Source organism: Rhinolophus sinicus, chromosome 3 (genome assembly GCF_057876585.1).
Source record: "Rhinolophus sinicus isolate RSI-liver-muscle chromosome 3, RSI-T2T, whole genome shotgun sequence".
In the NCBI taxonomy this organism is placed as follows: domain Eukaryota; kingdom Metazoa; phylum Chordata; class Mammalia; order Chiroptera; family Rhinolophidae; genus Rhinolophus; species Rhinolophus sinicus.
In genome coordinates, this window is record NC_142503.1 from 200,016,878 (window position 1) to 200,040,089 (window position 23,212).

Below are 23,212 nucleotides of genomic sequence, written 5' to 3' on the forward strand. Positions count from 1 at the left end.
TTGGCCGGTTGCATGCACGGGTCATGTAGCCCAATGTGAGCCCAGCGCCCAGCACAGCATGGTACGAGCTAATCAGGAGAGGCTGGGAATGGCGCTTTTCTCCGGAGCACTTGCCAATGGGCCGTCTCCAAGTCTTTTACTCTCTGCCTTTGCTCATTTTCCAGAATGACTGCGTATGTTACATTTTATGATCAATAACCACCAGCAGATGACCTGGGTCACCCCACAGCAGGGTGTGTCCCACTGCAGCAGGATTCAGGATTCAACTCACAGCCTTCACTGAGAACACGGACCAAAGGCAGAGCAGAGCCTGCCCTCAGCTCGCTCACGGCCTTATCGGCCTCTGTGACAACTGCTTCCCGCAGGCGGCCAGGCCCCACCTCTGGGGGCCGGCAGGAGGCAGGCGACACTCACCCTCGCAGGCGTAGCCCTGCCGGACGAGCCCAACCATCAGGGAGGTGCAGTGGCTGCACTGAGTGGGGCTGGAGAACGACTTGATGCTGAACTGGTGAGCTCTGGGCTGCGGGAAGAACAGCGGCAGGTGAAGCGCACACAGAACAGGCGTCGAGCCACCTGCGACTGGACCTATGAACAGCTTGGGTCAATCTGAAAAGCTGCAAAGGCGCGATTTCACTTTGAGGAGCGGGGCCCTAGCAGTGCTAACCACACTAGTGTTAACACCCCCCACGGTGCCCGAGCCAGGATGTCAACACGCTCCCCTCAGAGGCCTGCTGCCCAAAAGGCCAGGTCGTCTGGCCTGGAGAAGCGGTAGCATGGCTGATGCCTGTTCTGGTGGCACCTCCTCACCTAGTGGCCCCGGGGGGCAGCCTGGGGCCATGTTTTGGGGGGGGTCCCACCCAGAGAAGCCCTTCCGTGGGAGACCAAGAAACATACAAGAAACGAGCAGCAGCCCTGTTCCTATTAGCGAGAGCGGGCAGGCCCGCTGTCCCTCGCCGGCCAAAGGGGCACGTAATGATGTGATCGAGAATGGAAGGAAAAGTAAGGCTTCATGGAGAGGCAGGCTATGGATGGAAGAGAACCGTGTGTCGACAAGGCTCCAACATGGCAAAATGCAAGGACTTCCTTCTCAGGGGACATAAGGACTGCGGAACCATTTGTAAGAAGCAAGGGATGGACCAGCACACAATCCCGGGCGTTGTCTACCTGACCTCTGACTCTACGAGAATCAAAGTCTGAAAGCCACCCTATTAATCAGTCTCAAAACAGAATCAAATGTCTTGTCTCTCGTTGGCATGGCTGTCCACGTGAAACCCTGAAATAGGCCATGTCTACATTCAAGAAAAGAAAGCATCTAAGTACATAAACCCAAATACCAGCTATGATGAAACTGAGGGCCCTGTCCCGGCTGGGACTCCACGGTCTGCATGGAGGCTGTGTGCACTGGCGTACACGGCCCTCCAACTACCTGACAAAAAAGATATTACAAAGTGCACATCCAGTGTGGTTCCATTTACGCTGGGGGCAGTCCCTCCCACAAACCGCATGGTTCTCTAAGATTCCAAGTGTAGACAGACAGATGGAAATAAACTTGGAGAATGAACTTACTACAAACAGAACACAGAGCAGTTCCCAGTGGCAAAGGGAATATGGTCTGTGGAAGGAAGAAGGGCCTGGGGAGACGGTACTGTGAAATTTTTCAATTGAAATGCGTTCATGTCATTAATTCAAGGAAGAAAGCACAGGGTCCTGAACTCCTGCACCGCACACTATTCAGAATAAAGCATTAAGAGAAAACAGACTTATTTACTGTGCCCACAAAAGTAATATCTGCCCTATTGACACCAAGGTCATTTTCTAAATTGAGAAGGTGCCTGGGCGAAAAAGCAAGGCCTACCTTTGGTCCAGCCAGAGCGAGGGCCTGTGAGGTGGGCAGCGGCCCGGCGGGCAGCCTCTGCGGGGCCCGAGCCATGTCCTGGGAGACAAGCAGACAGGTGAACGCCGTCTAAGCACAGCTGCTCTCACAGCAGACCCTGCCTGGGATCGCCTCCCTCTCTCTCAAACTGATCAATAATGAACAGTTCTGCATTTTTAATTCACTACATTGTTGAGACAGCTGTCAAAGCCGACGCGCTGACAGCGACTCTGACATGTAGCCGGGCTCAGGGCCGGGAGCTGCGAGGTGGGACCGCAGCCGGCCTTGGCCTCAGAGTAGCTCTTACTCAAGGGCAGCGGGCGGCACAGGGACACTGGGGGGAAAGGGGTGCAGAGCAAAGGCTCACAGTGTCACAGGGCAACCCTGTCTTACTTCTTGCTGTTCTGTGCCTGCGGCCACAGAAGTCGACGGGGACACCTCTGGCTTTGGAGCTTGTGTCTCTTGTTCACTAGCTGAGCTGGTCTGTGGAAAAAGGCAAAGAAAGAGTGAATTAAGGACATATCCTGCTGAATTCAGACTCTAATTACGTGTTTATTTAAAAGTGCTTTGCACGGGGGACCTGAGGTCTCAGCACAGGCTCCTTTCCGCGTGACTCCCCGTCATCACAGAGCTTGCTCACCGCTGTCCTGCCTTCCCTGCGACCACTGCCCTTGGCATTCTAAGGCTAGAGTTGTGACACTGGCGTCTGACAAGTGACAGTCACCACCTGGCTTCACCTCCAGCTGCAGCCCTCACCATCTGGACCCCCGCCCTCTGCCGTCCTTCAGAAGTGGTTCCATCTGTACCTGGCAGCCTTAAATAAAGCATCCAAGCTTGTTAACCTCATTTCAGGGATCAAGAAGAAATCCTAATGTCAACAGAGGTCTGTGGGCCTCCGACCAGAAGTAAGAATTTCCCTGAAAGCTTTTAACACAGGAAAACAATGTTTTTGTTCTAACGACTCAAGATTCCCAAGTTAATTTCACAATCTGAAACCGAAGCTACAGCTTTGACGCTAAAGCTGCACCTAAAACCACTGAAAAATGGCCTCATTTTAATGAGTGCTCCCGAAGCTACTCTTTTCATCAGAGGCTGTCACCATTTCCACAGACAGGCACATACCACCTGTGTGCACTGCAGGCGCTAGCGCCGGGAAAGAGCGTGCTGTGGCATACCTATGAGAGCCCTTTTCATGGACCTGGCGCGCCCCACGGAAATCCCAGAGAACCAAGTCAGACACTTCCCAGTAGGTGCGATTAACCAGGCTGCTGCGGGAGGAGCCCGGCTCCAACGGGCAGGGAGCCGTCCACACAGCACACACAACCACACACTGCAGTCTCTGATTCATAACGACGCTCACAAGGGAAAGGCTGGATCAGGTCACTAATTACCAGAGCTACAAATGTAAGCAAATCTCTCCCACGGATGAGGTACGTTAAACGAGTTAGAGTTCCATCTTTACATAAATGAAGAGCAAAGGCATATTAAGTCATTTCATTTTAGCCATGTAATAGCCCCACTCGTTACATTTAGTTGGTTAATTGATCAGAAGGACGGAGATTAAGAGGAGACATTCACACTTAGAAGGCTGCTGCAGCGACACGAGGGAGCGACGAGGGAACCAGCGTCGGCAGTGACTTACTTCTTCCCAAGAGGCTAGCAGGGAGGACGTGGACGTGGAGACAGAGTCCTTGGTCGTGACAGACAGAAGGAACAACACCCAGTAAAAACTTGCATGAAAACACAGATTCAATCATGGTGGCAAACCATTTCTAGTACTACACGATATGTTTAATGTGGGGAAGTGGAAAAAAAGCTTCTGAGATGATTCTTGGGTCTGGAAACACCTCCTAACAGACCCAGGCTCTGACAAAGATTTTTTTTTTTCCCATCAGTAAATGTCCTTCCTACTTAAACCACAGAGGAATTCAAGAAGCACTGAAATTAAATGTTAAAATGGCAGGCGTGCTGACTACAGAGTAAGGTACAGACATTACGACGTCCACCACCATGCTGAAATGCTCTATGGTTGTCCAGTGATGGAGGGTCCAAGCTGGGAAGCAGCTGCCAGTGAGGAGACTAATCTGTCCACCAAGTTTACAGAAAAGCCACTGCTTTCCTGGCCACCTCCATCCTGCTGACAGCCAGTCTTTGGTTCTTGGCATCTGTACTCGTCCCACCCTGTAACAGGGTCTGGCTCTGCCGTGACGGGAAAAGGCGCGCGGCTTGTGCAGCAACAGGTGTTTGAAAGACCCAGTGTGCATCTAACAGTTAAATATATTTACTGCTTAAAAACTGAAGACTTCAGGGAAAAGACAATTTGATAAAAACCCACGTTGACAGGTGACTGCAAACCTGCTCGCCTCACCTAGGCAAGGGTCACTGGCAAAGGCTGCTGGTGGACACACATCCAGCGGTCACCTGCTGACTGCTCACCGGGGCCCTTTCCAGGGGCGAGGTCTGGCCAACCCCACCTTGATCCAGTGATCAAACTCAGTCTCACCAACCCTGGGCAAACTGGGCTCCACGTGTGGACATGTCCATCTCCTATGAATTCACACCAAAATGTTCAACCCACATCTAAACAGGAGGAAAATACCAGACCAATCCAGAGTACAGGACATTTTACAAGACAACTGGTCTGGACACTATAGAAGGATCCATGCTATAAGGGGGGAGGGGGCGGCGCTGTTCCCAAGTGAGGGAGACGTGACACGTAGGTGGGTGTCACGGGCCCTGGCTGGATCCTGAACGAGGCCAGCAGCACCTGTGTCTCCCACATGGCAATGACACTGGTTATGTGGGAGGACACCCTGCATCCCAGGGTATCAAGTCGGAAGTATTCTGGGGTCGCTGACATCTATAACTCACTTTCAAACAGTTCACGGGAAAAGTCTGAGTGCATGTGGGGGTGGGGGGAGCGAGAGCGAGAGAACAAGTGTGGCAAAATGGCAGGTGAGACATGTATTCGCTGCACTAGTCTTTCAACTTTCCTGCAGGCTTCAATTTTTCTCGATAAAAAGTTGCAAAGTCAACAAAATACCTCACAGAAGTCCCATTAATGAGATTTGCTTTCATTATTTTTACTTGTTGGCTTGCTTCAAGGGGTTGCTAGTAAGGGTCCATCTCATCCCTATGGTTTTGAGAAAAGAGGGAAAGTCTATAGGACCCCCATGGAGGGCCATGAAGAACACGCAGAGTGAAAATGGGGAAAGTGGGGTCCACTCCACACCCAACAGCTGCTTCCTAAGCAAACAACACTCTGCCCGGCAAGACAGGCTGCTGAGTTGCTATCATGTGGGTCACTCCCTGAGTGGGCGCAGGCGGCACTGAGCTCCAAGGGCAGGACGGTAACCCGGGGCCTGGGCCCCACCTTCTGATACACCCCTCTCTTCACCCATCACTGAGACCGAGCTGAGGAGCCATAAAGAAGTCACCGAAACACTAACATGGCTGACTGCTGCATTTGCTGCCGTGTGAGAATCTGTATTTAAAAAATTGCCTGAAATGCTCACTACAGGCAGAGGCCAGCACAGACTTTCCCCAAAGATACCGAGTACTTTTTAATCAACTTCCCCTTAATTCGAGGAAGCTTCTCTGGGAACATTTAAATAACTTAAAAGTCTCCAACCCGGACAGTTAACCTGGTAACGACAGGGTCAGTGATGGTGGGCATGCCAGAGGCAGCGCCCAGAGCATTACTGTGGGATGGAGGCCATGGGCGGTCACACCCTGTGACATTCACTCTTTCTTGTCATTATTTAAAAGTAGTGACTTACTCTAAATGTCAGATCGTGTGCCAGAGGTGCGGTGTTGAAATATTCAAAAATAGAATCCTGGAAATCTGGAAGCTTGAGTCCTGTAAGAAATAAGGAGGCACCAGTCACGGTAATAATTTACACTTAGGAAGACTCAGTGTCATCAAGATGTCAATTCGCCCGGAGTCAGCTGACAGATCTGACATGGCACCACTAGAAATACCGTTAGGTTTTCCCAAAGCTGGACAAGTGAACTGAAAAGTTCACTTAGGAGAATAAACAAGCAAGACTACTGTGGAAATCTCTTAAAAAAAAAAAAAAAAAGGTGGGGGAGGGGCAGTGATTTACCAGATATTAAATTAAATGGATCCACGAAAGGGTCTTGCCCACTAACAACGAACAGGGTAGAAAATCCAGAAACAGACCCAGGTGCTTATAGTAATCTCATATACGATAAGAGTCATATGCCATCCGTAGGGAGAATAGCTTTTTAATAACTGGAATTGAACAAATAACTAGCTGAAAGAAAAAGATAAAACTGGATCCGTTCCCCAAACTACAGTTTAAATTCTTCAACCATCAGAGTAAATTCCAAATGAATCAGTAACCTAAATTTTAAAAAATGAAAGCATACATGTATTGGAAGAAAACATGGGTGAATTACTTGAAAAACTGGGGACATGGGAATATTTCCCTATGACTTAAAAAAGGGAAAAACAGACAAATTTGACACAAAAAAATTTTAAAACCATTATGCTTAGCCAAAAAAAGAAAATCATAAGCAAAATAAAAAGATAAATGCCAACACAGGAAAAATATTTGCAACTTCTGTCACAAACAAAAGACTCTAATCCTCAATTATACAAAGCTTTTGAAAATTAAGAGATTTAACTTGAATTTTTAAAAATGGGCAATAGATACAAGTATATATAAATCATAGAAAAAGAAAAATAAATAGCCCTCAAGCACAGGAAAAGCGCTCAGTCTTGTTCGTAAGGAAAACACAAATGAAGCCTGTTTCGATAGGGCCCCTCACCTGTCCAGAGTGTGCAATCAGACTTCGCAGGCGAGGCTGGGGAGGGGACCTGGCCTGCACGGTGGGGACATAAATGGAACAGCCTCTGGAGGAGAGTCTGGCAATATCTAGCAGAAGTGTAATTCCACTTCTGGAAATCTACCCCAAAACACTGACAGAAATGTGAGCCGTTACATGCACATGGCTACGTACGCAGCACGTTCTCTGACAGCAAGGACGGGAGCAGCCTGATGCCCATCTGCTGGGTGGCACCGCCCACAGGGGTGCGCTGTGCGGCCGTGAGGGACCCGGGCCACCTAGCATGCCGTGGCCTCGTCCACTCGCAGAATGCAACACATCAGGGGGATCTGATGTTTAACTGCACATATATACAGATTTTCAAGATGAAGCAAATGATGGATCCACCAAATACTACGGGTAACTTTGGGGAAGGTGTCACTGAACGAACTGTACCCTGTTTTAGAATTTTGGCTTTGGAATGACGTTAAGTGCTTTCTTTATATAACTACAATCTATTAAACCTAAAAGAAATAAAATCTAAAATAAAACCATTTCATTAAAAAAGGGCTTGTGTTTAAAAAATACAGAAGCTTATGATTTTAATTTACCGGTATCTGCTCTAAATTTTTCTTCAATCTTCTTTTTCAAAATCTCCATTTCTTCTAACAATTCTCTATTTTTGGCTTCTGAATCCTTTAGTTTGCTACAAGAAATAAATGTCTGTAAGTGCACAGAGAATAGGGTTTAGAGTGTCAAGATGTGAGGGCAGGGGCTGATCTCCAGTGCCTGGGAAAGTGCCAGAACAGGACAGGGGCTCACAACCACAGCTGGATAGACTCACATACCCACTCGTGGAATGGGTCAGCCTTGCCACTTAGCACGTTACGCAGAGTGCTGATATTTCCACATTGTAAACATGTGGATTTTAGAAATCATGGCTTAGGAAAGTTATCTCATGAAGCCCCAGTGGGGTTTCTGACATTCCTCTTCTTCTAGACGAGTCTTCTGTCCTCTGAGGACACATGGCCCCGATTACTCAGCCATCAGACCTGTGAATGTCCTTCCCATAATGGGAAGATGGTGGGCGGCCCCAAGAGCACTGCCCCTGATCCCTGAGCACGGCCGTTTTGTGGTCCCTCTGCTTTCGCAGAGCAGATAGAGTGAAGCCAGGCTGTGACAGCTAACATGTGGCGGCGGGGGAACAGGCCAGTCAGCGCTAGGAGTGGAGTCCACACTGACTTGGTGGGTGACATGGGCGACAACTGCACCTTCCTGCACCTGTCCCATCATCTGGACGTGGGGACAGTGTGGCTGCCTGCCACGGGAACAGCTCAGCGGTGGGGGGGGCGGTCACACAGGCGCCTAGCTCCTACCAGGAGCCAGACTGCAGGACAAGTACCTTTCAAAGGAGAGATTTGTGTCCTTGACCTTCCTCAGTTCCTCCTGAACGAGCTGTTTGGCCCGGATCTCGGCCTCAAGGGCGGACTGCAGCTCCAGCCGTGCAGACATGTCCAGCTTCTGACTCCGGCGAACTTTCCAAAGGGGATCCTTTGGTTCAAACATGGAAATACATTTTTAAGCTATTTGTAACAAAATTAATTATCACAAATAAGCAACTCCTCTTTGTCTAACCTCAAACTTTTATCATATTTAAATATTAACTCTGGGATATTATCAAAGTCCATCAGACCCAATTTTAGTTTTTATATTTTTATGACTTTAATTCTTTCTTCAGGATCTGAAGAATAAAATTTACTTTTTTAGTTTTTTAAAGGAATAAAATGGATCCTGAAGTGTAATTTCTATATGGGTCCACTAGACTCTTACAAATCTAAGCTATGTCATGGGATCACAGTTATCTTAGATTTTCCTATATCTTGAAACATTTGCCTGTTTCATCATCCTAGGAATTATACTCATCAATTATTCCTACCCTTGATAAAAGACTAAAATAATAAGAATGATAGATGTTCTAGAAGATGAAGAAACAGTGAACGAGAACAGCTTGATTACAGCATTCTTCCCTTTTCTTACTGAATGGCCAACGTAGTTCAGACTTTGAAGAGACATTAAAGACATCTGGAGATAACTATTTTTTTAAAGTTTTCATTCACCATAGTTGAGTTTTTCATTTTCCTTCCATAACAGCGAAGACAAGAAAACTGACTGAGGGAGACTTTTCACAATTATCAGAAGTGGGTGTGGAGGGACAAAGGTATGTATCTAAGGATGATGGAAAACTGGTCGAATGAGAGAAATCTCAGCGACTCTCCAGGTGACCACATCGTAGACAAATTCCTCCAGAATCAGTAAGTGAATACACTTCTAAGGACAAAAAGGACATATAATCTCATCCATTTAGTTCTTCAACAAGAAGAACTATTTACATAGTATCTTGCAACAAGAATCTCAAAAATCCCATTTTGCTAAAAAGACCCATGACAGTATTCTTCCATCTTTGGAGGTTTGTGCACAAAATTTATTCAATGCAGTTCATAAGTGCCCGTGTGTCTGTAAACATGGTTGGAAGAAAAAATTTGAAATGAAAGAAATTTACTAATCATTCTAATTGGTGTTTATAAATCTAAAATCTGAAAATGTTTTCCAATTATGGAACAAGCATGGTCATATTCTTTTCTTTAATAATTATGAGCGGTCACTGTTTTCAGAAGTACTGTTTTGGCGATACAAGATCAGGAAGGAGGAGAGGGAAAGATAAGCGAGAACCCATGAGACATGCGCGTGAAGCCTGTCGCTATTACAAGAGCAATGTGTTCTGGGTTCTCATGTGAACGACATTCACAGGTGATTCCAGTTTGGGGTAAATACACCTACCTTCAAGCCAGGAAAACATGAGATAAAAACTTGTGTTTATGAACTTCTAGCTAAAACTCTAATAAACTTCTTTCACTGTGCCTTTATTCTTACTTCTACACATTACTCACAAAATAACTAGCATACATGTAAGAAAGTAGACTGGACCCGGAAAAATGGACACCAGGAAGAGGAACACGTGTGGCTACAGCCCAGGAACGGGGCTGAGGCGATGCTGCACGTAACCCCGAGCTCGCCTGCCTGGCTGGAGGGTCACATACTAAAACAAGTCCCTGAGGGCAGACCCCTGTCCTGCTAATCTAAGGTCTGCCCGAGCCTGGCACTCAGCAGCCGTTTGCTAGTGAACGAGCAGTACCTAGAGTCTGACCTCCTGGTACCTGACCAGAGGCGGGTGCTCCTCCAACTGGGTTAGCTTTTTCCCTGGAGTCACGTGCGTGGAACTTAACGACCATGTTCACATGAAAAATAAAGCCATTACTGACTCCCCAGCAATGAAAGCGAGGACTTTCGGACAGAACCCACCAGAGTTCTTGATCCCAGACTGGAGCTCCTCAAGGCCTCCAGCTCTTCGGTCATCTTAGAAGCAAGAGCTTGAAGATAGCCCCGGGCATCCTTCTCATCGCTGACCCTGCAGAGGGAACGTGGTCTGTGAGGGCCAGGAGCCACCTCCCTCAGGACACAGTGACACCGGTCACCCATGACAAGCAAATGCCTCTACAGCAGAGGCCGGTCCCACCCGCTCTGGTCTCCCCGTCCTTGTGCCTTTGTGGAAGCTGTGCCCCCGTGTCCCTGAGAGCGTGCGGGGTCATGCACAGCCTGATGCACACTTTCGGTGGCGTGATGGTGCTGGTTTCCCACCTTTAGTCCCGTGATGACCAGTGGACAATAGTGCTGCCCCCAGACTTAGCGGTTCAGGGACACAGCAGTGAGACCTGTACTGAGACCTCAGAGAAACAGCGCGAGGTATAAGACAGTCAGAGAGGCAGAGGTGGGAGCTGCGAGCCCCCGGGCCGGCCGCGCGCACGCACCACTGAATGATCTCTGCGATCTGAGCCTCCCAGTGCGCAGTCGCCTCCTTCCGGGCCGCCAGTCCCTGCAGCTCATCCTCCAGGTGTCTGTTCTGAGCTGTGAGTTTGTCCACAAAGGAGCAAAGCTGAAATTAACCAAGAGCGCCGCACACAAGTTATTTGGCACGCTTTAAACAGCACGTCAGCATTATTAAAACTACACTCTCCTGAAGGTTTTGAGTTTTCTTTCATCGCTATGAGATTTTTCCAACTAAGTTCAGGACACAGCCTTTCTGACTGTATACAACTCAAGTCACATTTCAATACAAATCAACATAAATACGAGAAGAGTTAGTGATGTCAGGTAATTCACAGCGTTTAACCAAACAAAAATATCACATTTAAAAGATCAAACATACTACTTGCTTTCAAAATGAAAACATTTAACATAGTAAACTTCCAACACTCCAGAATGAAGAAAATTACAGCTTCCCCAAAGTGACAGCTCAGATTTTTTAAATTACCTTCTCATTTTCAGCAGTTACTTTCTTGTTTTCCTCAAACAGCATTGCTCGTTCTCGATCATATTTATCTTTTATTGTACCGACTGCCTCCTCCATTTCATTATGCCTGAGAAGGGGAAGGAGAGCAGTTCTAGAAGTTTCTAAGTAGTCGATGAGCCTTCCTACCTACAGCCTGGGCACAGCCTGTGCTGTCTGCACTGAGGAGCTAGTGGAAACTCACCGTTCTCGCTTTGACTTTTCTAATTTATCTTTTAACATTAAGATCTCTTTCTGCAGGGCCAGTTGGTGGCTTTCGGAGTCATGCACCTCCTTTTTCACGTTTTTCACTTCTAGGACATGGGAGGCCTCACGTCTGACCAATTCCTCTTCATAAAACAAGACTTTCTTCTCAAGTTCAGATTTTATTTTGGAAATCTCCTGCTGATGTTCTAGGGTGGCAGCTGGTCCGCGGCCTCCTTGCTTTATCTGAAGATAAAGGTTAAACTAAATTACAAACCTCTGTGCCCTCCCTCGGGGGTCATGTTACCCGTCATCCCTGCCACATGCACGTGCTTGTAAACGCTGCTTCCTGTGTGCTCCCAGTGACAAGTGACACAGCTGAGCTCGATTATGGGGTCCTCATAACACCTGCAAGGCAGACCTTAGGGAGGTGGCAGTATTTTCCCTGCAGAAGGGACATGCCTAGAGCTGCCTGGGACCCTAGAGGCTCTGTCTCCCTCTGACAAGAAGGATCCTCAAGGTCTCCCCACTCTCTCCACTCCTTCATGGAACAATATTCTCCCGAGAGCTGACTACGTGTCAGGCACCATTCTGATTAACAGGGTTACAGTGAGGCAGGGGGGGTAGAGGGGGAAAGACTGGCAGCAAACCAGCAAATGAGTAATAATAACACAGGCAATGTGATTAAACACTGGGGCGGGGGTGGGGACACAATTGGCTGGAACAGGTGGCAGCAAAGATGATGGAGAGAAACAGATACCTTGGTGATATGTGCTGGGGGGAAAGAAGAGCCATTGCGTCCATTTCACAGAGGAGGAGCCCGCAGCTCAGAAGCTGGAGCACCCGAGGTGGCACTAGGCCATCAAGGAGCCCCACCACCTCCTCACCCGTGCTCTCCCCACCACAGCCCTCACCCCTTGCCGCCCTCTGGCCTCGCACTACCAGTCCGTCTCTTCCACATCAGCAGCAGGACACTGGCTTTAAGGGATTTCCCACAAGGGTGCTCCACTGAATTAAGAAGCCCGGGTGTATAGAGGCATTAGCTGTCAGTTTACTAGGGCTTACTATAAAGCGACAGAAACGTGCACATAAAATGAAGGGACTTGGTTTTTAAAAGTAAAACTCTCATAAAGGCAGGTTCCCGTCCCACCACCTGTCCGTGCCCACGTGTCTGGAGCTGCCTGGTGACGACCGCCAGACCAGCACCCGCCTCAGGACGACTTGACCACGACACGTAGTGAGCACAGCCGCCGCGTGGCAGGCTGAGGACTCAGGCGGTACCTTGAGGGCCTGCAGCTCGCTCTCCACTTGCTTGGAGAAGCTCTCGCTGTGCTCGCGAAGCGCGCGCTCCTTGGAGGCCTCGGCCACGGCATCCTCGAGCTGAGCTTCCAGCTGCAAAAGGAGAACACCACGCACGGCCAGTCGGTGAGGCCCGCCCACGGCAGCTCAGCCAACGCACTCCCGCAAGAGCTCGAAGTCTTCATGCTTCCTCCGGCATTACCGCAAGGTAAGGGCAAAGAAGCACATTCAGGGCTTGACTGGAATGGCTGCTTAGTAAAAAAACCAGTTTGTCCTCATTTAAATCATTAATTTGACATTAAATTTCAAGAAAAGGTACTGATTTGTGAAAACAAGTGCTCTGGTATCTGTGGGACACAGATCCATTTTTTCAATGGGAAATTTCAAACATACACAGAAGCAGAGGGAGCAGCGTCCACAGAGGGCGACTCTGGCCAGCTTGCATCTCTACACAGCCTCCTGAACCATCCAGAGCAGACCCCAGACAGCGCCTCACTCATCCAGAACTGGAACAGCCATGCTCACCCAGGGGCCTCGCTCACTGAGTTACAGCTGGCTACAGCTGCCAACGCGTCGGGGCTGCAGAGCAAGCTGTCTAAGAAAGCACACAGGCTTTCTGAGGACAAATGACAAAGAGCCCTGAATGTGAAAGGAAGAAGGGCATGGACTCACCTTCCGATTCACAGGGCTTACCAATTAATTTTAACCCGACTTTACAGTAAGGGTTGCTTACAATAGGTCACCCATTAACAGTAGAACACCAGAACTGTGCAGGGCAGTGGTTCTCAAAGTGTCTGGGGTCCACAAGGCCCTTCCTTTTCTAATTAGCCACCTGAAGGGGCTGGGTTTTCTTCATGTATGTTACCCCAAACAGCCAGTTATCTTTAAAAGCGACAAAAATGCCACTCTTCTCGCTACATTTTTTTGGGAAAATAGTTACTTTTCATAAAAAATGTTATTTATGTTAACATGTAATGGGTTTATTGAACGAAGTCTCAATATAGTTTTCATTTCTAACAGGACAAATATTAAGAGCCATAACTACACAAACAAAAGCTCTTTGGGGCCTCTGTAATTTTTAAGGGTCTAGATCACTGGTCCAAGAGTCGATGCAAGCTGTGCCAGGCTAGGCCTGCCCTCCGGCTCCTGTCCATCCACGCGGACGCAGGCGCTCGTGCTCACGTGGCCGTGCTGTATCACATCAGCATGTCACATTTATACTACATTTGTTGGGCATGCACACCCTCTATTTGCTTTAAGAGGAAATTTTTAAAAATTAGTTTTACCAGAATCATTTTCAATAATTTCAAAAATGGATGTCGAGGGCTGAGAACCACAAAATGAGTGCCTGGCAGACCGACTGACTTGGCTTCACGTAAAATTTAAGCTCCATTTTAAAGGAGCTGCTGTCATGCAGCCAAGTGTTCAGAGACGTGTGCTCAGGTCACACAGCCCACCCAGCACAGCAGAAACCTACGAGAGCTACCTCTTTCCTGAGCTTCTCAGACCTGCGGACCTCCTGCCGCATCGTGTCCGCCTTCTGCAGCGCCGCCTCCAGCTCCTCCTCCTTGTCCCGGAGCTGGCGTGCCGCCTTCTGCTTCTGGGAACGCAGCTCCGCCATGCGCTCGTTGAGCTCCGAGAACTCCTGCAGGGCCAGCTTCCGCTGCTGGTGGGCATCTCTGAGCTCCCTGGCCTGGGACTTGAGGCGCTCTGAAGCTTCAGCCAGTTGCTAAACAAAAGGAAGCAGACGTTTTACGTGTGCTTAACAAAGAGGTAGAAGGCGGGAAGCCCAGTCTCACCGGGAGCTAAAGTGACCATGGCCGCAGATCCAGGGGTCACTCTAGGGAATGTGCACAGCCTGGCAGGCCACCTGAGCTCAGGTGCTGAGCACTGGCTCCCCTGCACAGAAGACCCTCCCCAGGCGTGCACGGCCACCTCAGCCCATTGCCCACAGCAGCCAGTCTGGCTTCTCCCTCTCCCGGTGACCTCCACAGTCACAAGAGTGCACAAAGCAGGAAATTCGTGAGGTTCTTTTGGTCACCCATCCAGTTCCTTAAGCACAGAAGCAGGAAAGAACGTATTACGTGTTCTTAAATGCTTAAGATTGCAATCACAGAAAAGAACTGTATGACAACTGCCGGGCAGCTAGCCCCTCAGGAGAGTCGGAGCTACAGACGCTGGCTGCCCTTCGGCCGCACTGACCAGCTCACCTCCTTGTAACTGTCCTTCAACAGCCGGGCTGCTCAGTCACTGTGGTACCTGCTGGCCGAGGTGGAATAAGCGGCCTGGTACCTGCGGCCCACACTGACTTCCACACAAAGCACTGCAGCTGTGTGATGCCAGGGGAACTGAATAGTCCACCTGGTTTGAAATCTTGCCCATTTTACAGACCAGATCACCAACCACAGCGTCAAGGACTCAAGTATATACATGAATGTATTTCAGAAAACATGATCCTAACTGGTATGAATAACCTGGAGACCGACCACACAGTTTGACGTATCCGACTGAAAATCCGGTTTATAAAGGCATGGTCTCTTCTGCACTGCCCTGTCGTAACTAAGAGGTCAGGAAGGCTGCTGCGGGGTGGCCTGGCCGAGTGGGAAGGGTGTAAAGCCAGTGGAGTCAGTTGCTATGGACCCTGACATGTGGAGAAACCCCCACATCCTCTGAGTCACATGTCCCTACTTTTACCTGGGGGGACACCCCTTACTCAGCAGGGTGGCGGTGGAGACAAAAGGTGACGGTGAAGTGGGCCCCGGTCGCAGCCAAGGGCCTGGAGGGCTCTGAAGCTCTGCTCGACTCAACCTTACGCAGCTCGGCCCAGCACTGGAGCCCCCGCTGCAGCCCCGGGCCCCCCACCTTGTGCAGGTCCTCCTTCTCCTGGCGCAGCACGCGGTGCTGCTTCTCTAGGCCCTTCAGCCGGTAAACGGGGTCCTCCTGCTCTGAACGCAGCGTCACTGTGTCCTCAAGCTGCCGCTCGAGCCTGTTTGAATCTGCGCAAGAGAGAAAGTAGATCGCGTCCCCTTCGGTGCCAAAGTCCGTTCTGACTTACCAACAGTGAGTTACTAATAATTCCTAACAGTCTTCTTCACTTAGAGCCTTTGTAACTTTCTCTCACACACACAGGGTCATGCACCCAGCCACCTGTGCAACAAACACACTCACAGCCTCTACTCCAGCCCTCTCTGGAACAGCTCTCTCCCAGGCCGTGAGCCCTAAGGCGGTGCCCACCTGTCTGCGTCATCCTTGCTAACCTGTGTGAGCTAGCACAGTGTGACTGAGGGTGCAACGGGCTTTAGTGAGAAATGCACTCAACTGAAGCCTTTTTCTGGAAGAGGATTGTGGGGTTCCAGAGAAGACCTGAAGGAAGGTGACTGACTCAGGTTTGACTTGGAGATGAGAGGCGACTGCAGCACCGACCTGTGTCAGGCTATGGGTTAAGACTTCAAAGGGACATGAGATTTTAGGACACTCTGATGACCTAGGAACCACAGAGATAGATGGTGACAAGAGATCTAGCACCTAGAACACTGGAAAGTGGGCATAGCCACTGATGAAAGCTTTAGAAAGAAGCAAGCTATGACAGTTCCGTGCCAGAGCTACAGAGGGGAAAGTTAAGACAGAAATGCAAAATATTCTGGGAATTTATGGATAAATGTTAGGACTTGGTTCTATCTCTAACTATAAAATTATATGACATCTAAGCAACTTAGAGAAAGAATTTTAAATAAACTAAACGGGTTTGCTAAAGCTTAAGCTTTTTTCCTGCTTTTCCACTTTATGAAAAGGACTGAAAACTTTCTTTGCGGAAATTAGCGCCCTCTGAGAATAGAGACTAAGCAGCTAGACTTTAAAACGTACCTGCTATTTTATTCTTCAAGCGTTCGATCTCTTCGTTTAGCTTTTTGATTTCTTTATCTCGGGCGGAGGTGCCCAGGGCCCGAGCTGACCCGTGGAGGGACTGTACGGTCTGGGTGGATTCTAGGGGGAGAGACAGGGCGTGAGTGCAGCGGGCGACGTGCGCAGGCCGAGGCTGAGGGCGCAGCGCAGCACCCACCCTGCAGCTTCCTGCTCAGCTCCAGCTTCTCCTGCTCCAGCCTCCGTATTCTCCTCTCGTACGCCTCCACCTGCAAGCTGTTCTCCAAGTCCCGCTGCACACCCTCATCCCTGGGCAGCGCGCAGGCCTGCATTGTGCTCTTCAGAGAGCCTCGATCCGAGAAACAGCTGCAAGCAGAGCGACAGGGTTTCAGATTTACTGAGCATTTCCGCGGATTTCATTAGCATTTAAAAACTTCCTGGGGTAAAAGATAAGTCTCTTTAAATTGGCAAACAAAAATACCTGTGAAAAGGCTTTATTGTTTATGGAGCCAAAATTAGACAAGAGCCTTCCTGACTGCAGTTGAGTGCTGACAATGGGCGATGCAGAAGGACCCGCCTTCAGAGCTAGTAAAGAAGCCACCTCTGCAGTAAAGGGGAAATGAATTTCTAAATCCTCACTTTCACCTAACTACAGGTGCGAAAAGAGGCGTTCTGAGAGGAGCTGGGCTGCCGGGCCTCGCTGCGTTGCACACAGAGGCTTCCCCAGACAGCGCTGGAGGACAGCGGCGTGGTCAGAGCAGCAAGACCCATCAAGGACTCCCGGGTTCTGCCACTAACTAGGGACAGTTCCCTCGACCCCTTGGGCTCACCCCCTGCCAACTAAGCCACCAGGAGGTTCCTTCCATTGCAGCCCTCACCAGCACAGCTAAGACACTCAGCACCACACAGCCAGCCCAACAACGCGCCTGTGTGTGCCAGGCCCCACCGCACAGATGGAAGCCAGAGACGGCGCTCTTGTCTCGAGCTTTATGGCTGGGCTGTTCCACACGGGTGTGGTTCCTCCTGCTTTTCATAGGACAGTGCTGTTGGGGAAACGTTTCTGGGTCCCACATCAAGTGCAGTAGGGCACCGGCACATGTACATGTTTACAGAGGAGCCTTCCAGGGCTTCTCAAGGCAGCAGTGCTGTGTCTGTGCTATGACAGCCAGCTCTGCGGAGGTCTGTTCCGGAGATTCTTGGGCCCAGCCTGCTGAGCCAGAGCCCCCAAGCCACGGACCGGCAGGTCTGACAAGCAGGTCAACAGTCTCCACACAGCGGATAATAAATCAATATTCCCCCCGCTTCCTGGATCGCTTTCCTGGGCTAGGAGGCATTGGACATCATTTGGCTCAGTGTGGTTTCACCCTGCAGCTCACACCACAACTTTCCATAAGCTCGAGAGCAGAAGTAACCCTTTCCTGAAGTAACTTCCATCAGTTCAGGTATCAGCTGCTAGAAGATGCCGTGAATCAATTTCTGTGACCTTCCCTCAGACACCATGGCAGTTTCACTTGTTTTATCCTCTTTCCCTCCTTTCTTCCTCACCCCTCACCTCTTGCCCCAGTTTCCCCTTAAAAGTGAGGAAGACCACCTCAGGCGTGTCACGTCTCTGCAAGAGGCCCATTCAGTCAGAGGCGGGCAGATACAGAACACTCGGGAGGCACTCCTACAGTGGGGGTGGAATCACCCTCAGCTTTGCAGTTTTTTCCCCATGTCAGGGATTGTGCTCCCGCCCTACTAATGGCAGCTAAAGCTTCGGCTGAAATCCCTAAAAGCAACATCATGCCCTAATGAAAGATGGCTCTCAGCTGAGCATGCTGGCAGCAGCCACTGGGCCACTGACTGCTGTCTGTCGGAAGTGACGGGCTCCAGGTCAGGGTCGGCAAACAATGTCCTGGGGCCACACAGCCCCCGCCCCCACCCCTCTGGTACCTCCCATGAGCTAAGAATGGTTTTTACATTTTTTAATGGCTGTTAGAAAAGACCAAGAAGAATATAACAGAGGCCACAAAGCATAAATTGTTCCCATCAGGCCCTGTGTGGAAGTCTGCCAGCCCTGCTATGTCATCACGTGCGGTTACCGGGTGCTCATTTTTTTCCCCCCTTCTTCCGCCGTCCCCCCACCCCCACTCCAGTTCAAGCCGTTGTTTCTCAGTCTAGTTGTGTAGGGCACAGCTCCCTGGCCCATGCTGGTGTTATGAGCCTTGCGCTACTCCCGGCTCAGGGAGTCGGTCGCCGGTCCTTGGTTGGCTGCTCACAGCAGCTCAGCAGCTCACGGCAGCTCTCGCTGGCTGCCAGCCACTCACACTGGCCACCAGCCGCTCCTGGCAGCACACAGTAGCCCATAGCAGCACAACAACTCGTGGCAGCTCACACTGACCTCCGGCTGCTCACAGCAGCCCAGCTCCAGGGAGAGTCGTTGTTCATAATCTTAGCTGTAGAGGGCACAGCTAACTGGCCCATGTGGGAATCGAACCAGCAACCCTAGTGTTAGGATCATGGCGCTCCAACAGCCTGAGCCACCGGGCCAGCCCCCTGGTGCATTTTTAAAGGACGAACCCAGCCACGCCTCCCCGAGCACGGCCCTCCCAGCACCAACGCATGCACTGCACAGAAGCACACCTGACTGTCCCTCCACCCAGGAGGTCCGCCTGGGGATGACAAATCTAGACATACCTTTCTGTAGTGAATGTAAAACCAATGAACGGCAAATGAAGCCCGGAGAAGCCTGTGTGGGAGCCAGGAGGTAGCATTTCCTGCACAAGAACACACACAGCATAAGTGAGATCTTCGTTCTAACAAACAAGACAAAGGGAGGAAAGGGAGGACAGAACATCACGGAGTGGTGAGACCAGAGTGCACAGGAGGCCGCAGGGCCCTCTGGAATGTTGATTCCATGGTGTCGCCGGCACAGGAGCTGGGTCTTGGCTCCTTCTCGTTCCTGGCTCTGTCCGCTGCACAATGCAGCTAGGAGGGTAAACACACTGCTACTGATGACATATCGCCATGGGCCAAACTGGGATCAGCCTGGCGCCTTTTCAACTCCCTTAAGCCGCAGCAGCCGTACTCAACAAGCTCCTGAGCAGAGACGAGCAGTGGGGGTACAGGTGCCACTCCCTGGGGACATGGGGCAAGGAGACTCTCAGGTTCTTGGCCTGAAACAGAGGCCAGAGGCTCTAGAGAGGAAGGTGGAACCCAAAAACAGATGACTTTAGATAAGTTTTAATTACAATCCTATTTCTCAGCTTGAGGATACTTTTTTATTAAAAATAAAACCAAAGTTATAATTTACCTGGGAAATTTCAGTGTGGAAATACTTTCTTCGGAGCCTAGGAAAATCCTTTCAACAATGACCATACTTTTCTCGCTTTTCTCCATGTGGTCTACAGTTCTGGTCTTATTTTAGTAAGAGAAAGTCTCTAAGTTAAGCAATAATCAAGATTTTTCTCTTACTTGCTTAATGCTCATTTACTCCATCCTCAAACCAAGACACGTGTGGACTAAAAAGGCTGTGTTTAATGAGACCAAAATAATTTTACAATGAATGAGCAGAACTCAGAGGCCTGTCAGACCAGGCCAGACACCAGCTGGGTCCCTGGAAAATCCACGATCTTAAATGTCAGCGAAAGACTCAAAATCTGCTCATCCTCACTGTCGCTCATGGGCTCCTGCTGTGTGAAGACATACACGGAGACGCTAAGAACACACAGTGGTAGGAAGGTTAGATATGCTGTCATGTGTAAGGACACAGTGAGAGGGACCGGAAACCAGAGGCCTACATGCTGCCACCTGTGGGGCTGCAGGTCAGGCTCCTCGCTGGGTCTTTAAATCTAGAAGTGGTGACAGGCCTATGGCGAAGCTCTAACATGACAATGGGGTGACACTGCTTTGAAAAGGTACAGAGTGCAGTGAAAATCAAAGCACAAGTATTTCTGATTAATTACAAGACAAAACAACTATTTACCTCACTTTTACGCAAACTGAGTCATTCATGTTCAAAAAGGGACATAAAGGACCAAGCTAAAGGCTGGAATAAAAGGGACATTTCCTTGAGACAACAGCCTAAGTTTTGAAAAATCAGTACAGTTCTAAGATTTACTGTCTTGATAAGCAACCCCTTCAACACAACACTGAAAAGCACACCCATGGTGACAGCACTGAGGACAGGTGGCCGTCACACGCCCACGGTGACAGCACTGAGGACAGGTGGCCGTCACACGCCCACAGTGACAGCACTGAGGACAGGTGGCCGTCACACGCCCACGGTGACAGCACTGAGGACAGGTGGCCGTCATACGCCCACGGTGACACATCCCAGAGGGCAGGTGGCCGTCACACTTACGATGTTCCGCAGCACATCGTCATCCACGTCAAAGTTCGACGTGTCCGAGGGGCTGCTCACGTCGGGGATGTAGGGCGCCTCCAGGTTGCGGATGTCCTCCCAGTCCAGGCCTTTGAAGAAGGCGTGCTTCTTGAAGTCCTCGATCCCGTTCTGCCCGAGTCGGCGCTCTCGGCTGCAGATCAGTCTCTGAATGAGGTCTTTCGCTTCTTCAGATACATCAGTGACATGGGACGGGAACTGGAATCGCTCCTGGGGGGGCAGGGGAGAGCGATCAGTGCACACGCGATGAAAACTTCCTCAGAAAATTCTAAGATGTACAGACATTACAGAAAACGAAGCAGAAACAAAGCTCCAAAGCAGCACTTTTCATTTCGTGGTAACTAAATGCAAACCTATGCTAATGAAACTGAATTCCAGAAAGTCAACAGGAAAATCATGGAGTTCAGCTTGTTTTATTCATGGAGACATGTCACCACATTGCCTGTCAATTCAACAGTGGTCACTGTTCACCTGTAAAGGGGCAGAGTGCTGACCACACCCTGTGGTGGGACAGACCCCGGACTGCCCTTAGAATGTGCTTTGCCAGTGTGTACGGCAACTCCGCTTTTAAAAATCTGCTCTAGAAAACAGGCCGAGAGGACACAGCGTGTTCCCAACAGCATTGTATCTAAGCAAGAGAACCGCAAATTACCTCAATGCCCATCCAAGGAGATGTGGTAAAAAAGCTCAGACACACAGAGAGAAAGGTCTGTTTCTGTGTGATGACTAGAAAGACGACAAAAATATACTGACAAAAAGCCCTAGTTACACGTGACGTGAAGATTTATTTAAATCCACATCCCTCCCCACACACACCCCTGCTTAAGTCCCCAAGGCCACTGCCACACAACACATGGCAGCCTAGACCTAAGTGTCGAGCCACCACTTGTGACCTATGAAAGGGACAACAGCACCACTTCCCGGGCTGCTGTGGAGATTACACAAAGGCACAAGGAGCAAGGGCCCAGGGCCCCAGATGGCAGCACTCAGCATAAGCAGTCCTGCCGGTCACCTTAACAGCGCTCACCACTGAGAAGGGTGACTTTCACCACCTACTGTAGGCACTTGGCATGGTCTGAAGTGTACATAGTAAGTACTAGTTCATAAATGAAAACATTTCGTTCTACTTCGTGAAAAGCATGTAATGTGCTCTGAACTGGAGTAAGGGGAAGACCATTTCCGTTAGTGTTGTCTGCTCCGTACACGAGCAGGACTGGAGTACAGACCAGCAGCGACACAGACCATTTCTGAGAGACTGTGTGCGACAGAGGTGGGGGAAGCAGCACACTGGCAGACAAGGCGACACTGGCATTAGAAAGAAATATTAGAGGAGTATAAAGAAAAAAACAGATGACGAGAATGTTAGACGGAAGAGGAAATAATAAAAAGCAAAAAACTAAAAGAAAAGACAGAGGGAAGGCAAGGTTGATGTGAAGACTAAACAGCTGGAAAGGGAGGAGGAGAAATAAGCGTAAGAGAAACAGGATCGGGAAGGATTAGGATGCGACTACGCTGAGAGGTGTAATCCGTTTACGACACCTGTTTCTGGGAAAACAGACTGAGAACCAGGGCTGGCATCTGATGAATCCGGACCCACAGGTCAAACTGTCCAGCTGGCACTCCCCACTGGCCGTCCCCAGGCAACACACACCCGACACAGCCACCATGGACGTCTGCATCTTTTTACTGAAGCCCAAGTCTCCTGGAGGGGCTCTGACCCAGTGAACACATCACCCTCCACCACAAAGTCGGACCGTCCTTCCAGCGCCAGGGCACAAGCGCCGTGTCCGCTTTCTACCTCCTAAGCCTCTTCCAGCTCACGATCACCGTCCGGCGGCCACCAGCCTGCTCCAGCGCCCTCACCTCTTCCTTCCACAACGACTAACTACAGCTCCCCAACTGAGCTCCCTCTGCTCGGCTGCCTGTGCCTGGGAATGGAACCAAACGGGATGTGGCAGTGTAGCAGCTTACTTCGTGGTTCATGATCTTTCCGTAGGTCTCCACGAGTGATTCTGCATAAAACGGGGTTTCTCCATACAGCATTTCGTACATGCAGACGCCCAGAGACCACCAGTCACACTCGGGGCCGTACTTGCCCATGCCATCCTCCATCGCTTGCAGAATCTCCGGCGAGATGTAGTCTGGTGTGCCCACGGCTACAGAGGACTGAACCTGAGGGGAGAGGAAGTGCTGAAGGCAACCCTAGGACACCGCTTGTGTCGAATTTCTCACCCCTTTCTCTAAAACATGGACAACAGATAATGAAATCATCACGAATAAAACTGGCACATGATCATGCCTGAAAAACCTCGTAATTCAATGCAAATAAACATTTGCTTGCCGCACTAAACATTGGGTGGATTCCAGGATGCATGAGACTCTTGCACGCCGGTCTCTCAGTGCCCAAGTGCCCACCACA

General features: G+C 49.9%; 1 protein-coding gene across 3 annotated transcripts in view; it reads right to left on the bottom strand.

Annotated features, from left to right (window-relative positions):
- Positions 1-23,212, bottom strand: part of CDC42BPB (CDC42 binding protein kinase beta) — a 101,178-nt gene that overhangs the window by 15,792 nt on the left and 62,174 nt on the right. For 2 of the 3 annotated variants that reach the window (XR_002138676.3, XM_019747182.3), the window contains exons 7-25: positions 22,765-22,965; positions 20,755-21,003; positions 19,089-19,168; positions 16,612-16,778; positions 16,416-16,535; positions 15,414-15,547; positions 14,038-14,280; positions 12,534-12,644; positions 11,254-11,498; positions 11,034-11,139; positions 10,531-10,655; positions 10,025-10,130; positions 8,067-8,215; positions 7,276-7,370; positions 5,653-5,732; positions 3,516-3,563; positions 2,267-2,356; positions 1,856-1,933; positions 415-520 (exon numbers count right to left, since the gene is read on the bottom strand). Coding sequence is in view for 2 of the 3 variants with exons in the window: in XM_019747182.3 (XP_019602741.3) it covers positions 415-520; positions 1,856-1,933; positions 2,267-2,356; positions 3,516-3,563; positions 5,653-5,732; positions 7,276-7,370; positions 8,067-8,215; positions 10,025-10,130; positions 10,531-10,655; positions 11,034-11,139; positions 11,254-11,498; positions 12,534-12,644; positions 14,038-14,280; positions 15,414-15,547; positions 16,416-16,535; positions 16,612-16,778; positions 19,089-19,168; positions 20,755-21,003; positions 22,765-22,965 (2,533 nt within the window). In the remaining variant the exon portion in view is untranslated. The remainder of the gene's footprint in view (positions 1-414; positions 521-1,855; positions 1,934-2,266; positions 2,357-3,515; positions 3,564-5,652; positions 5,733-7,275; positions 7,371-8,066; positions 8,216-10,024; positions 10,131-10,530; positions 10,656-11,033; positions 11,140-11,253; positions 11,499-12,533; positions 12,645-14,037; positions 14,281-15,413; positions 15,548-16,415; positions 16,536-16,611; positions 16,779-19,088; positions 19,169-20,754; positions 21,004-22,764; positions 22,966-23,212) is intronic. The other variant, XM_019747183.3, reaches the window with a different exon arrangement.